The 14,409-nt window shown below is 41.0% G+C and overlaps 1 protein-coding gene and 1 long non-coding RNA gene across 6 annotated transcripts in view; one reads left to right on the forward strand and one right to left on the reverse strand.

Annotated features, from left to right (window-relative positions):
• Nucleotides 1-13,364, forward strand: part of AKT3 (AKT serine/threonine kinase 3) — a 387,341-nt gene extending 373,977 nt beyond the window's left edge. For all 5 annotated transcript variants that reach the window (XM_082340891.1, XM_082340893.1, XM_082340892.1 and 2 more), the window contains 2 exons: nt 3,678-3,780; nt 9,820-13,364. In XM_082340891.1, coding sequence (XP_082197017.1) covers nt 3,678-3,780; nt 9,820-9,905 — 189 coding nt within the window. In that variant the 3' untranslated portion in view covers nt 9,906-13,364. The remainder of the gene's footprint in view (nt 1-3,677; nt 3,781-9,819) is intronic.
• LOC309605611 overlaps nt 1-14,409 on the reverse strand; it is an 867,207-nt gene that overhangs the window by 314,961 nt on the left and 537,837 nt on the right. The gene's annotated exons all lie outside the window — the stretch shown is intronic.

Raw genomic sequence — 14,409 nt, forward strand, 5'->3', positions numbered from 1 at the left:
AAGAATAAAATACCTAAGAATAAACCTACCTAAGGAGGCAAAATACCTGTATGCAGAAAACTATATGACACTGATGAAAGAAATTAAAGACAGTACAAACAGATGGAGAGATATACCATGTTTTTGGATTGGAAGAATCAACATTGTGAAAATGACTGTACTACCCAAAGCAATCTAAAGATTCAGTGCAATCCCTATCAAATGCCAATGGCATTTTTCACAGAACTAGAACAAGAAATTTTACAATTTCTATGGAAACACAAAAGACCCCAAATAGCCAAAGCAATCTTGAGAAAGAAAAACGGAGCTGGAGGAATCAGGCTCCCTGACTCCAGACTGTACTACAAGCTACAGTAATCAAGACAGTGTGGTACTGGCACAAAAACAGAAATATAGATCAATGGAACAGGATAGAAAGCCCAGAGATAAACCCACACACATATGGTCACCTTATCTTTGATAAAGGAGGCAAGAATATACAGTGGAGAAAAGACAGCGTCTTCAATAAGTGGTGCTGGGAAAACTGAACAGCTACATATAAATGAATGAAATTAGAACACTTCCTAACACCGTACACAAAAATAAACTCAAAATGGATTAAAGACCTAAATGTAAGGCCAGACACTATAAAACTCTTAGAGGAAAACATAGGCAGAACACTCTATGACATAAATGACAGCAAGATCCTTTTTGACCCCCCTCCTAGAGAAATGGAAATAAAAACAGAAATAAACAAATGGGACCTAATGAAACCTAAAAGCTTTTGCACAGCAAAGGAAACCATGAACAAGACGAAAAGACAACCCTCAGAATGGGAGAAAATATCTGCAAATGAAGCAACTGACAAAGGATTAATCTCCAAAATATACAAGCAGCTCATGTAGCCCAATATCAAAAAAGCAAACAACCCAATCCAAAAATGGGCAGAAGACCTAAGTAGACATTTCTCCAAAGAAGATATACAGATTGCCAACAAATACATGGAAAGATGCTCAACATCACTAATCATTAGAGAAATGCAAATGAAAACTACAATGAGGTATCACCTCACACAAGTCAGAATGGCCATCATCAAAAAATCTACCAACAATAAATGCTGGAGACGGTGTGGAGAAAAGGGAACCCTCTTGCACTGTTGGTGGGAATGTAAATTGATACAGCCACTATGGAGAACAGTATGGAGGTTCCTTAAAAAACTAAAAATAGAACTACCATATGACCCAGCAATCCCACTACTGGGCATATACCCTGAGAAAACCATAATTCAAAAAGAGTCATGTACCACAATGTTCATTGCAGCTGTATTTACAATAGCCAGGACATGGAAGCAACCTGAATGTCCTTTGACAGATGAATGGATAAAGAAGATGTGGCACATATATACAATGGAATATTAGTCAGTCATTAAAAGGAACAAAATTGAGTTATCTGTAGTGAGGTGGATGGACCTAGAGTCTATCAGAGTGAGGTAAGTCAGAAAGTGAAAAACAAATACCGTATGCTAATGCATAATGTGGAATATAAAAAAACAGTACTGATGAACCTAGTGGCAGGGCAGGAATAAAGAATCAGACGTAGAGAACTTACTTGAGGACACGGGGGGAATGGGAAGCTGGGATGAAGTGAGAGAATAGCATTGACGTATATACACTACCAAATGTAAAATGGATGGCTAGTGGGAAGCTGCTGCATAGCACGGGGAGATCAGCTCGGTGCTTTGTGACCACCTAGAGGGGTGGGAGGGAGGCTCAAAAGGGAAGGAATATGGGGATATATGTATACATATAGCTGATTCACTTTGTTGTACAGCAGAAACTAACACAACATTATAAAGCAATTATACTCGAATAAAGATGTAAAAAAAAATAAAATAGCATGAATTAAAAAAAACATTGGAGAATAATTTAAAGATTTTTGTCTTATTTAACATAAATTTGGTGACAGTAACAGTGGAAAGTTCATTGAATGATGCCAGTTGTGTATTTGTTTCTGTAAAATGTTTATAAAATATACTAATTTCTGTCACTGTGTTTTCCATTTTTCTATCTGAATGGTATTCATCAGAGCACATACTCTGACTCCACGCCCTGAATCTGGGCTTCCTATGTTAAAAAGAAACCTGTAGGCTCTCACCTGTGAGGCTGGAGCCCTGAGAATCAGGAGCCCCCTCCTGGTTCCTGTCGCTCCCAGCCAGCAGAGGTAGCGGAAGTGGAGGTTCACGTGGCTCAGGCTTCTGTAATCTTCAGCACCCCAAGACTTTCCCCCACCCGATGCCTGCTGCTGGTCAGAGGCGAATGAGTCCAGTTCTCTCAACCCTAGAGCAGTTACTCTTAATCTTTTGGGTCATGGTTCCCTTTGAGGAACGGGATAAAATCTATGGACAAAACGTTTGCACGTCACTTCAGGGGCTGCCAAGAACCCCTGTTCCAGAGGGTTTCAAGCAAGCAGAGTTATATTTCTTTGCTAAGTATAGAGGCAGCACTCAATCTGTGATCTACGTAACAACTGTGTAGGTAACAACTATGTTATTAAATTGCACTTTTAATAATAACCTGTTCAGCTAGGCACCAGGAAGAGCTAGAGAAAGCCAGCAAGGTTGTGCTTTTCCTGCACTAGGAAGAGCCTACGTTTTGTTTCAGCAGCCCAAATCCATTGGTTTTGTATGTATTCTACTAGGAAAAAATATTAGGACAGACTTTTCAGTATCCTCTTCCCACCCTATTTTTTGTTTTTTGCTTTTTTTTTTTAAACATCTTTATTGGAGTATAATTGCTTTACAATGGTGTGTTAGTTTCTGCTTTATAACAAAGTGAATCAGCTATACATATACATATATCCCCATATCTCCTCCCTCTTGCATCTCCCTCCCACCCTCCCTATCCCACCCCTCTAGGTGGTCACAAAGCACCCAGGTGATCTCCCTGTGCTATGCGGCTGCTTCCCACTAGCTATCTATTTTACGTTTGGTAGTGTATATATAAGTCCATGCCACTCTCTCACTTCGTCCCAGCTTACCCTTCCCCTCCTCGTGTTCTCAAGTCCATTCTCTACATCTGCGTCTTTATTCCTGTCCTGCCCCTAGGTTCTGCAGAACCTTTATTTTTTTTTTAGATTCCATATATATGTGTTAGCATACGGTATTTGTTTTTCTCTTTCTGACTTACTTCACTCTGTATGACAGTCTCTAGGTCCATCCACCTCACTACAAATAACTCAATTTTGTTTCTTTTTATAGCTGAGTAATATTCTATTGTATATATGTACCACATCTTCTTTATCCATTCATCTGTTGATGGACACTTAGGTGGTTCCTTAAAAAACTAAAAATAGAACTACCATATGGCCCAGCAATCCCACTACTGGGCATATACCCTGAGAAAACCATAATTCAAAAAGAGTCATGTACCACAGTGTTCACTGCAGCTCTATTTACAATAGCCAGGACATAGAAGCACCCTGTTCTTTGGTTCTCAATTATTCTGTTTCACACAATCCCTCAAATATTATATAGAGCAACCAGGTCTTGACTGTGAAGTCAAATACCACATCTACCTTACACAGTCACTGAGCAGTCTAGCCTCTTGCACTATTCATTTAGTATTTGCTCTCTAATTTTATCCTAGAAATGAATTTTCCTAAACTGAAGTCTGTTAACAGTACTCTTTTGCTTCTTACAGCTTGTACCTCCTTTTAAGCCTCAAGTAACATCTGAGACAGACACCAGATACTTTGATGAAGAATTTACAGCTCAGACTATTACAATAACACCGCCTGAAAAGTGTAAGTAAATCTAGAAGGAAATTGATCATGTTCTAATGCAATTGAAGAAAACAGCCATTTTTTTTAACTGGATATTTTCAAGGTCAAATTCCACAGTGACTTATTCTGTTCCATTTAAGAACATGGGGTTTTCAATGTGGAAATATCTAAATACAGGTAGCTAAGAGAAAAGTTTTTTTGAGTAAAAAAAAATTATATATGGAAAAATTGTAGAGTTGAGAATTATAGACTAAATTATAGACTAACTAGCCCTTCCTTACTGTTCTCTAATAGATTATTTTGACATCAGCTGAAAGGATTCTGAAATGAAGACCTCCCACGTTTCCCACTGCTCATTCAGACACCACCTTCAAAATTTTGCTAATTCTGGTCTCCTGCTTACTTAGTAGTTTTTAAATTCACTTTAAACTGAATCACTCTTTTTTACTTAGCTGTGTCTTAAGCAATAATATCTGTGAAGACATAATTTGGTTTGCTAGTAATTTTTGATATTATAAATTAAATTACATATCTATTAAAACTATACATTCATGCACCACTTAAAATCATTCCACATGTACTAGTGTGTGCCCTACACTTTGGTGAAGACCTTTCACTTAAAGGGAAGAAAAGGTTGTTATATAATTTATAAACATTCTCATATGCTGACAGAGGTCTGCATTCTGTCATCATTAGTTAAGGAGTAAGGATAAAATTGAGTTTCAGGGACACATTTGGATAGCTAAAAGATTTCTTCAGTCACACATCTTTTGGCTCACAATAACATCATTTTAGTTTTTTTCTCCTTTTCTTTTTTATTATATCCTTTCCTACATTCCTTCTCCTCTCTTTCCTTTTTAAAAGGCAGATTAGTTGATAGTGCTAATTTACACTGAGAATCCATGAGAGGGAAGATTGAAGTGCTGTTTCAACTGCGGATGTAGTCAATTGATTACAGCATTGAAAGGCAAACTAGGAGTCATCTAGGCCAAGAGTTTTTAACCTGAGACCCAGGGCCTGACAAAAAGAGGGACTGTGAACCCTGTGACATGAAAAATATAACTATGTGTGCATATGCACTTTTCTTTCCTTAGACTTGCAAGAGGTTAAGAGCCTCTTAACTTTCATTTTATAAGGGAAGAAATTAAAACCCAGAGAGAAGTTGAGCTTCCCTAAGCCCCGCAGTTAGTGTTAGCTGTAGTCAGGAGCAGGAGTTACAGCTTGGCCAACGATGCCCAGGTTAAGCTGTGAAAGGGCAGCATGTTGAAGCACTGCTCATGGTTTGTCACCAGTGGTGGGTGAGGGCTTCACTGCTAGAGTCAGGATCTCTGAGAGTTGAAGATGATGTTAGGAAGCCTGTGGAGTTGTGGGCAATCTGCTGCGGACCATCTGAGTAGGAGCAGTGGGCATAGCCTTGGCATGGTTTCCCCTGGCCCAGCGCGGGCTGTGGTGATACAATTGTCTGAAATTCTGGGCGACACCACTGAGTTGTTGGACTGGCCTAGGAGTACTTCCCACCCTAGAGTCTCATCGTTTGGATATAACCTTAATTGTAATCAGACCACATCGTTCCCCTGCTTCCAACCTTCCAGGGGCCCCACTGCTGCTCTCTAAAGGCAGCTGCTCACACTGGCTGCACGGCTGTGTCAGATCTGGTCCCATCCTCCTCTCAGACCTCATCCTGTCCATCTTCTCCACAGTCCCTGGGTTCCAGCCCCACCTCGAACACGCCTCGCTGTGCCTCGCTGTGCCTTGGGACTGTGTGTTTACTCTTCTCTGCCTAGAATTCTCTTTTCCCAGACATATGCATAAATAAATTCTTACTTGTCCTTCAGATCTCTTTAAATGTCACTTTATCAGAAAGCTTTCTTTAGCCTCCCTACCTTAAAAACAGTGCAGTCCATCAGACCCCATCACCACCGCCCCCCTCCCCCCAATTCTCTACATTGACACCTTTACTTGCTGGTATTCTTCTGGTTAATTTGTCTCTTTGTTTACTGTCTGTTTCTCCAGCTTGAATGCAGTAGCTCTGAGAAGGATTTGGTTTGTCTTGTTCACTGCTAACCCCAGCTCTGAGTTAGGTACCTGGCTCAGCATAGGTATTCAGTGAATATGTGTTAAATGAGTAAATAAGTGGATTATGGCGAGGCCTGGTGGTTTCAGGGCCAGAAGGAGGCCCGACTCTCTCCAGGCAGTGCTGTTGCCCGTCACAGCCCAGAATCTGTGTCTGGCTTACCTCCTCACGTGATTTCACAGGGAGCTCTGCGAAGTTAAATAGAGCTTTTGGTATTTGTGGATTCTAATTCTTAGGACAAACTAAATGTGCTATTTTGAAAGTCATAGAAATAGGTAGGCTGTGTAAATAAATGCAAAGCCATGAGTGCATATTTTACTCCAAAAAGTTAAAAGTAAAATCCCAGTGTGGAAGAGAATGATGGGATTGAAGAAAGCCCTGGACTTAGACCCTGCTTTGTGTCCTGGCTGTGCCCCTCACTAGCTCTGGAATGTGACAGGTCAAAGGGGAGTGCAGGGCTGATCATCTCCAGGAGCCCCGTCTTTCCCCTGTGTGTGCCTGAGAAGCCATCTCTTTAGGAAAGGCACCCAGAGTTCTCTATAGGTTTAAATAACCCTATTTTTAATTTTATTTAAGCATCAGGTTAACCAATCCACAGTGTTCTTTGTTCTGTGACCCACTATGTGAAGGATGATGGTAGGTAAATACCTAGCAAAAAAGAGTGGACATGGGGATGGGGATGGGGGAGGGACTACTAAAATATCATGCTAGCAGTGAGGCGTGGCCCTGCCCTGATACTGGGCCCTAGGTGGCCCAAAAACGTGCATCCAGCAAGCATCATCTAGACTGACAGCGTGTACCACAATCTAGAGGCAGGAGGACCCTGTGGACCTGCCAACTTATTTTCCAATTCAGGGTTTCTAGAGAGAAAAATCAGGGGAAAGAGCTCCGCAGGTGGGCTGAGGCCAAGGTGTGGACACCAGCAGCCTGTCCTTTGCGGCTCCCAGCCCCAGGCCGCGGGGCTGGGCTCCTGCCTTAGGGAGTAGCCTCAGTGATTGTGGACTGCAGCACCTGGGTTCTTCCAGGGCACAAGGGCAGCGTTTTCTCTTGGATGATCCCTGGGTATATCCTAAATCCCCTTAAGAGGCAGATCAAAGGAAAATCTGTGAAGCCTTGAACTGTGATTACATTTGACATAATCTTTTCTTCTTGCAGCTTTGAATAGTGTTGCTGGTGAGAGACCACTGCAGCTCTCAAGCTGCTAAAAGCACAGAGGTTTTGTTCATAAAAACCCACAGTAGGACCATTAAGTTAGCGATTGTCTTCCCACTTGCCACCTTGCTTTTATAAAACAGAATGGAGTTATTTTTTAGAACAAATCAGCAGTTAGAAAGGCAAATGTTCCTTTTTTACAAACAGCTGCAGTAACATGCCAGATTTTCCTCACTGGTGTTAATTAATTGAACAGATTTTGGAATGTGTCGTCTTGCATTATATCCATTAATGGTCCTCTGCCCTCCTCTTAGAGAAGAAGAGGATTTGTTTGAGCTCCTAGTAGCTTTTGCTGCCGTATAATTAGTTTGGTTAAATGTTCTAAGGAAGTTGGGCAGCTAATGCTGCCTGGATCCAGGGATTCAGATGTAGAATGTAGGGTTGATCACCGTTTTCTTTTCCCGGATGCGTGCTCTTTGGGGTTTTTTGCATAGTTCATGTCCATCATCATCACTGTTCCCTCTGAACCTTCCTTCAGTGCAGGAACGTATTTATATACGTTGACTGGGTGTGAAGGCCTGGCTGGGGCAGCCGGCTGTCCTGTCAGCTGTCACTTGCATCCAGCTCTCCTCCTTCCACAGCCCCGCTGGCCTGCACAGCACTGAGGGCCCAGGGGAAACCCTCATTCCTGCCCCAGTGCCTTCCCAACTCGCAGCTCCTCTTGGGGCCTTGATCAGAGACTTGCCCCTCACTACTGCCAAGCTCAGAAGAACAGGAGGGAGATGGAGGGAGAGGGTGATATAATTGACTTTAAAGAAGATGCAGATGCGGGGCCCTCACATGGTTATCAACAAGATATAGATTTACGTTGGGAAATGGGATTAATTTGTTACTAAAGTGACAGAATGAAGATTCTCTTTTAACTTTCAGCTGACAGTGCAGCCTCATAGCAACGATACTCCTTGGAAAGGAAACTCAACCCCTCCTCCTGTCGAGAGCCAGGCTGCCCTGGGCTTCAGGCCTCCCTGCCCTGGTGCGAGGCCTGGTGGCAGCCCAGCGAGCTGGGCAAGCCCTTCTCTGGCGGACAACACCAGGCTTCCCACATGTGCTGTCTGTTCGCTGTGCACAAACACACCCAGCAAAACAAAGCTGCCAGCGGGGAAAACTATTCCTTTGAAATGTGATTGGCACGTGTCAGAGTCTGAACATTAAGATTTTAGCTGCCTTTCCCCTAGAGAGTTTTTAGAGTTTTACAGAGGTTTTATATGCCATCCACAGCTCCTACCATCTTTAGTATATCTGAAAATACTGCAGAAGGTGTTTGACCTAAAAGATGGTTTGCTTGGTACCTAACTGGTATTTTATAAGGAGGCAGAGATTTCCCCAAATCACAGTACTATCTGGAAATGAGGACTATAGTTTAAAAGGTCTGTTTGCAGGAGGGAGGTTTACATGGAGCAGGGAGCCTCAAATGCTACTTGTTAGATGGAGTCCCACCTAATACAGTGATACTTTCTGGTACATTCAAGACTACAAAGTTTGGTTAGCAACTTGATCCCATTTCTAGAATCTTCTATTAAAAATAGAATACTGAAAAGAACAGTGAGAAAAGAGCATGAATGTTTGTTATTCTTCAGAGGAATGCAAAGCATCATTCTTTTTGTGTAACAGGGTCAGTGCCTGTGATGCAGTGGGGTCTGGCCTGTATCCCTTCTCCTATTACATGAAATTGATGCTCCCTGGAGAGGTTGGAAAATTAAAAGAATTGGTAATGTACTTCCTATATGAATTTGAGGAAGTGGAATTATTTTGCTTGAAGAAGCTTGGGTATTTGAAAGACTCTCGCTTATTTCCTGTAGCACAGCATATGACCAAAGGCACCGCAAGTGGAGCAGAGGGGTTTAGTGGGGTGAGCCCCGAGGACACAGGGAGGGCCTTCGCGCAGAGCCCAGAACAGATGCACAGGGAACGTTGTGGACTGAGCGACTGAATTCATGACACATATAAGGAAGAGCATTCTGACACTGCAAGATTTTAATCATCAGAATAGTTATGGGAAGAGGTTGGGTGATCCTTTGTAACCTTTCAAATGCAAGAAAACAGGGAAGAGGAAAGGGAGGAGCAGCTTAAATGGAAATAGTCTCTTTCCGTGCCTTTCAAGTCTCCCCATTTGTTTCCTGATGAACTAATACTTAGATGCTGGCCTCTTTCCCTCTCTTTCCTTGACTTATTCTCTTTATTCTACATTAAAGTTTTATCATAGGAAAATTAGGAACAGTAAGTTAAGGCAGATATTAGATGTAGAATAAAGAATGTAAAATCTTAAACATGTAATCAAGGGCTCAAAGGAAATGGAATCGTAATAAGCTTTATTTTGCAATCACACCTAAAGCACCATGAAGAAGAAATGCAAAAGCATCTGAAGACAGATTGATACTGGATTCTAGGCAGATACTTTGGGTGCCTTAGGATTCTTTGACTTTGTAATTTTGACGTGCATGTTTTCATGAAAGTGAAGGTTATTGAAGATCATTTGTTCCTTTTTATTTTTAAAAATCTTGTCTTCTTCAATAGTTTTTCACAGTTTGAGCCTTGAAATGTTAGTGTCTTGAAGGAGATGATTTGATAGTATTATTTCTTCATAGGTCATGTATTTGAAAGTGAGAAAGTTTTTGCAGTAAGTGTGTCCATCCTATGTTTTATTGATAAACACAAGTTTCTGGGAGCTATTGCCTCCGTTAATCTTTATTACGTTAGGGGTTAGAACTATATAGAGCAGAGATTATGTTGCAAAACATTAATGTAAAATTAAAACAGCTGTTTCCTGCCCGCAGATGATGAGGACGGTATGGATTGCATGGACAATGAGAGGCGGCCGCACTTCCCTCAGTTCTCCTACTCCGCGAGCGGGCGAGAATGAGTCTCTTCTGCTACTTCACTGTCATCTTAGATTTGTGACTGAAAATGATTCCTGGACATCACAGCAGTCCTAGCTCTTACAAATGCAGGAGCACCTTCAGACATCCCAGACCAGTCCAAGGTCTTCGCCCCTCGCCGCCTTTCACCCACATGAGAACACACATATATGCAGACATACTCGACTTTTGTTTTTGCATGAAATTGTATCTCAGTCTAAGGTCTCATGCTGTTGCTGCTACTGTCTTACTATTATAGCAACTTTAAGAGGTAATTTTACAATCTTTGGAAGTCATGAGCCCACCATTGTTCATTTGTGCACCAACTGTCATCTTTTGGTCTTTTAATTTTTGTTTTTCCCTAACAGTGAAGGCTAAACGATTCTAGGTACATTTTTTAACTTTCTAGACGATAAATCAAAAACTAATTAGACTAAGAAGATTTAGTTTATAATTCAGAAAAAGCAATTGTGGAAGCGTGGTGATGTGCATATGCAAAATTTTAGTAAAGCATATCAGATCAGTGCGTAAAATAGGTTATGTATCAGTAAGATCCTACTGGAATTCATTAGGAAGCATTTGAGAGAAGGAATGAACAACTATTAAGATAGATATATACATTTATAAATTTAAATTCTTATTCAATACTGCAGAGGAAGCCTGGTATTACATGTGGATGTCCAGATTTCACAGGCAGTTGTTGGCAAAGGAACATTGTTCGACCAAGGAAGGAAGCATATGCACAGCAGAGTAGGTCACTTAAAGGGTCTATGATATGATTTGCACCAGAGAGCGTTTTATTTCCCCTGTGCTTGGAAACCTTTTTCCCTTCTTGATATTATCACCTCTGATGGCTGAAGAATGTAGACAGGTGTAATGATCCTGCTTTTCACCAAAATTTGTACACCAAGGTAAACAGGTGTTTGCCTTATTTGTTTTAATTTTTTACTTTCAGTTCTACGTGAATTAGCTTTTTCTCGGATGTTAAAACTTTGAATGTCCTTTTATGATTTTGTTTATGTTGCAGTAGTATTTATTTTTTAGTGATGAGAATTGTATGTCATGTTAGCAAATGCAGCTCCAACTTAACATAAAACAGACTTACTGCAGTTTCTTTTGACCTATGTGCAAGGAATGTACACGCCGATGAGAATCATGCACTTTTTCTCCTATGTAAAAAAAATTTTGATGAGGCTCTGAAATTGTACATATAGATTAGAATTTGGCTTTAGGAGAAGAGATGCTGTCATTTAACCCCTTGGTGCTAAAAATGAGAAATCCCCAACTATCCATGCCAAGGGGTTGAAGCAAATGGATGTTATATTTGCTCTTTTGAGAATTGAAATATTATGATGGCCTGGCAACATAATGTAATGAAGAAAATTGAGACCTGGATGATAAGAAATGAACTTTACTTGGCAAAATGAACACATCTCAAGTATTTACGAAGTGGGCAGTAAAGGATAAGGACCTGGTGTGTTTATTCTGATCATGGTACATTTATCACTGAATTAAGCCATCAGGGAAAAAACAAAACAAAAAAGAACACCTCCAACTTTTCTTTTTCTGTATATACTCATGTCCTCCAATTCCGACATTTCTCACTGAAAGGGGACATGTATGCAAACCTCATCTTTCTCTTTCATTAATGATGATCTTCAGATTAAACCCTTTGGTGCTAGGAGCTGACATTTTCCAAAGCAGCCTATGAAGTCCAGGGGGCTCCTGACTGCATGGAGCCATCGTGGAGATGTATTTTAGTTAAACTATCTGACAGCTCCCAAATGGAAGACTACAGCATGACGTAGTGTTATGATTGCATTGTATGAAAGAGCAAGTGACTTTCTAAGTAGGATGAATCATATTCATATGCAGATGTCTTAGCCTCTTGACGCTGGAAGTGTGGGTTTACAGATATGAAACCACTGCTGGCAGTGGGTGGACCACTGGGACTGACAGGGGGTTAAAGGGCATTTTACTAAGGCAGCTAAGACATATTCAGACATAGATTTTATCCTAATTTTTCATATTTCTACCTGAGTGAAGTTCATCCTTAGTACTGAGTAGGAAGTTACAGTAAAATGGTAGTTCATTCTTACTTACACATATAGCTCAACTTTTTTTTTTTTCCACTTGGAATTATGTTGAATGTTTCACTTTGACAAGAAAGTAGACTAGAAGGTATGTCCTGTAAGTTGTCTTGCATCCATTATATAAAAAAGAAACAGGTGAGAGGAAGAGAGGAAAGCTGAGACTGGCTGGTGTTCAGAGCATTCATTTCTTCAGAGGGAAAGTACACCATACACTAAGCACACGGATAGTTTTGGGTTGTTTCCCCCCCCCCCCCCAAATCTTAAGGTGATTTCCATGACCTTGGCCAAGGACACTTCCTAAGGATTAATGACAGCGTTGACTGTGCCTCAGGCTGGCCACTCTGCACAGCTGGCTCTCCGTCCCCAGCTGGTGCCCGGGGCTTAGTCCCGTATCCCCTCCGAGATTCTGTTAGCGTCACACGGGGTGTGTTGTTGGCTTTGATTTTAAGAATCCCTTACTTTCACTCCCTGATCTCCGTCAGCTGGCATGGAAAAACAATAGAAAAACAGAAATGTGTGTAGAAGGAGATTCTAAAACTTCCCTCATGTCTGCCCATAGCTGAAGTTTCGGATTCTGGTGGACGGAAAGGCCTGGCCCTGGAGTCACTCTGTCAGAATAGCAGAAGTTCTGGCTTTGCAGACTCCTTCCTGTACCAACTTCCTTGAAGTCTGCCTCTTGCCATGATGCAGCCATCTTGGAGGAAATTGGCCATCTCTGCTTGGATTTTTGGCAGGGCTGCTCACAGCTTTGCTTTCCACACTAACTACATAGCATTATTCCAGTGTTTTTCATTTCCCATACCTGATTTCCAGCTTCTTAAAGCTGACTGTTCTTGCAGGGGCCACTTGCTTCTCTTAGAGTACAAAGTAAGGGCCTTCCTTACTAACTGCAGGGTCTTTCTACTACACCTCAGTGTACACACTTTGCTGCTACTGTTCGTACTGTCTACAGTAGAATTTCCTTATCTTGCTCCTGGTAGTGCATTACAGGCAAGCATGAAATGTAAAGTATTTATTTAAATAAAAAGAAAACCTCTAAATTGGTAATTGAATTACCTCCCTGTAGCTTTATAGTTTGTGACATTTCTTGACCTTGCTAGTTCTTTCATTAGATCCGCGCAAGATCTAGTCATCTGGTTAAGGATTTTAAGCAGACGCAACTATGAACCCAAGAAACTGTATTACTATTACTGTTGGTCATACTAAAACTGTTTATTTCCTTAAGTATATGACCCACAAGGATGTGAAATAACTACAAGAAACTGTTTTTGTACACTGTACATCCTTAGTATTTTTACACGTATATGATAGGGATGCACATTATTTTCCTTCGTACAGACAGCTTAAATAAAGCACTATGTCAATCTGCTACTTCTCTGTTTATTGTTGTTGGATGTGGTTCTGTAATCTCAGAAAATTAAATATTCTTCTTTTCTAAAAAAAAAGATTAATAGCGTCACCTGGTATTAACCCGTTCTATATAAAATGTGACAGGAAAGTATGTAAATTTCTTGTAGCTCAAAACACACACAAGATTTATTTTATTACTTCAATAAAATGGCAGTAATGCAACTGTACAAACTTTGATGAAGGGCTGCTTCCAAAGGGGGGATGCTGACTTCCCAACAATGGGTTTAGGAGAGATCTGTGAAGCTGGAGATGATAGAATAGGTATTTTTTGAGATTTGTTAAGCCCCTAATAGTCCTCACACCAGGTGGTTTGGACCCAGAATTCTTAAGGAATGTAGCTCATCAGTAATGTCTTCCTGATAATGTGTTGCGCTGCATACTTCCTTTCTTAGAGTATATTTTTAAAACGTCATGGCAAATTAACCAAGTGAAACGTGGGTAATAGATGGGTAGGATGGTTGGACTACAGTCTGATTTACCTAGGGTCATTTTTCTGATTTTACCTCATAAACCTATATACTATCGTAGAAACTTGGCTTTGCTCCTGTGACTAAGCCAGATAGAGGAACGGCTTTGGGACCAAAGTTGGTCAAGCATGTATGTGTATGTCACACAGCCAAACTGGAGGGCATTCTCACATGTGCTCTTCTCTCAAAACCACTGGGGTTGACAGATCCAGGAGGCTAACATAAAGTGACCTCTATAATTCTTTAAAGGTGCTATTTTTAGAATATTGTGTAATTTATTTACTGTTCCTGAAACAGAATTAGGGACAATTAATATATCTTATGTGACAACCTTTATGTCTAGCACACTTGATGAAATCAAAAAAACTTCTGAATCTGAATAGAAGTTATATTCTTTCAGGCTTGACCCTTGTGCATGCTCAAGAGCCTCAATGGTCTCTGCGGGTGTGTCATCCCACCGCCTCCAGAGCCTAATCCACATCCCTCTGAGAGGCCGTGATGAGGAGGAGGAGGAGGAGGAGGGTGTGATGTGATGGTGA

Source organism: Balaenoptera borealis, assembly GCF_965194805.1.
Source record: "Balaenoptera borealis genome assembly, chromosome: 1".
Lineage (NCBI taxonomy): Eukaryota > Metazoa > Chordata > Mammalia > Artiodactyla > Balaenopteridae > Balaenoptera > Balaenoptera borealis.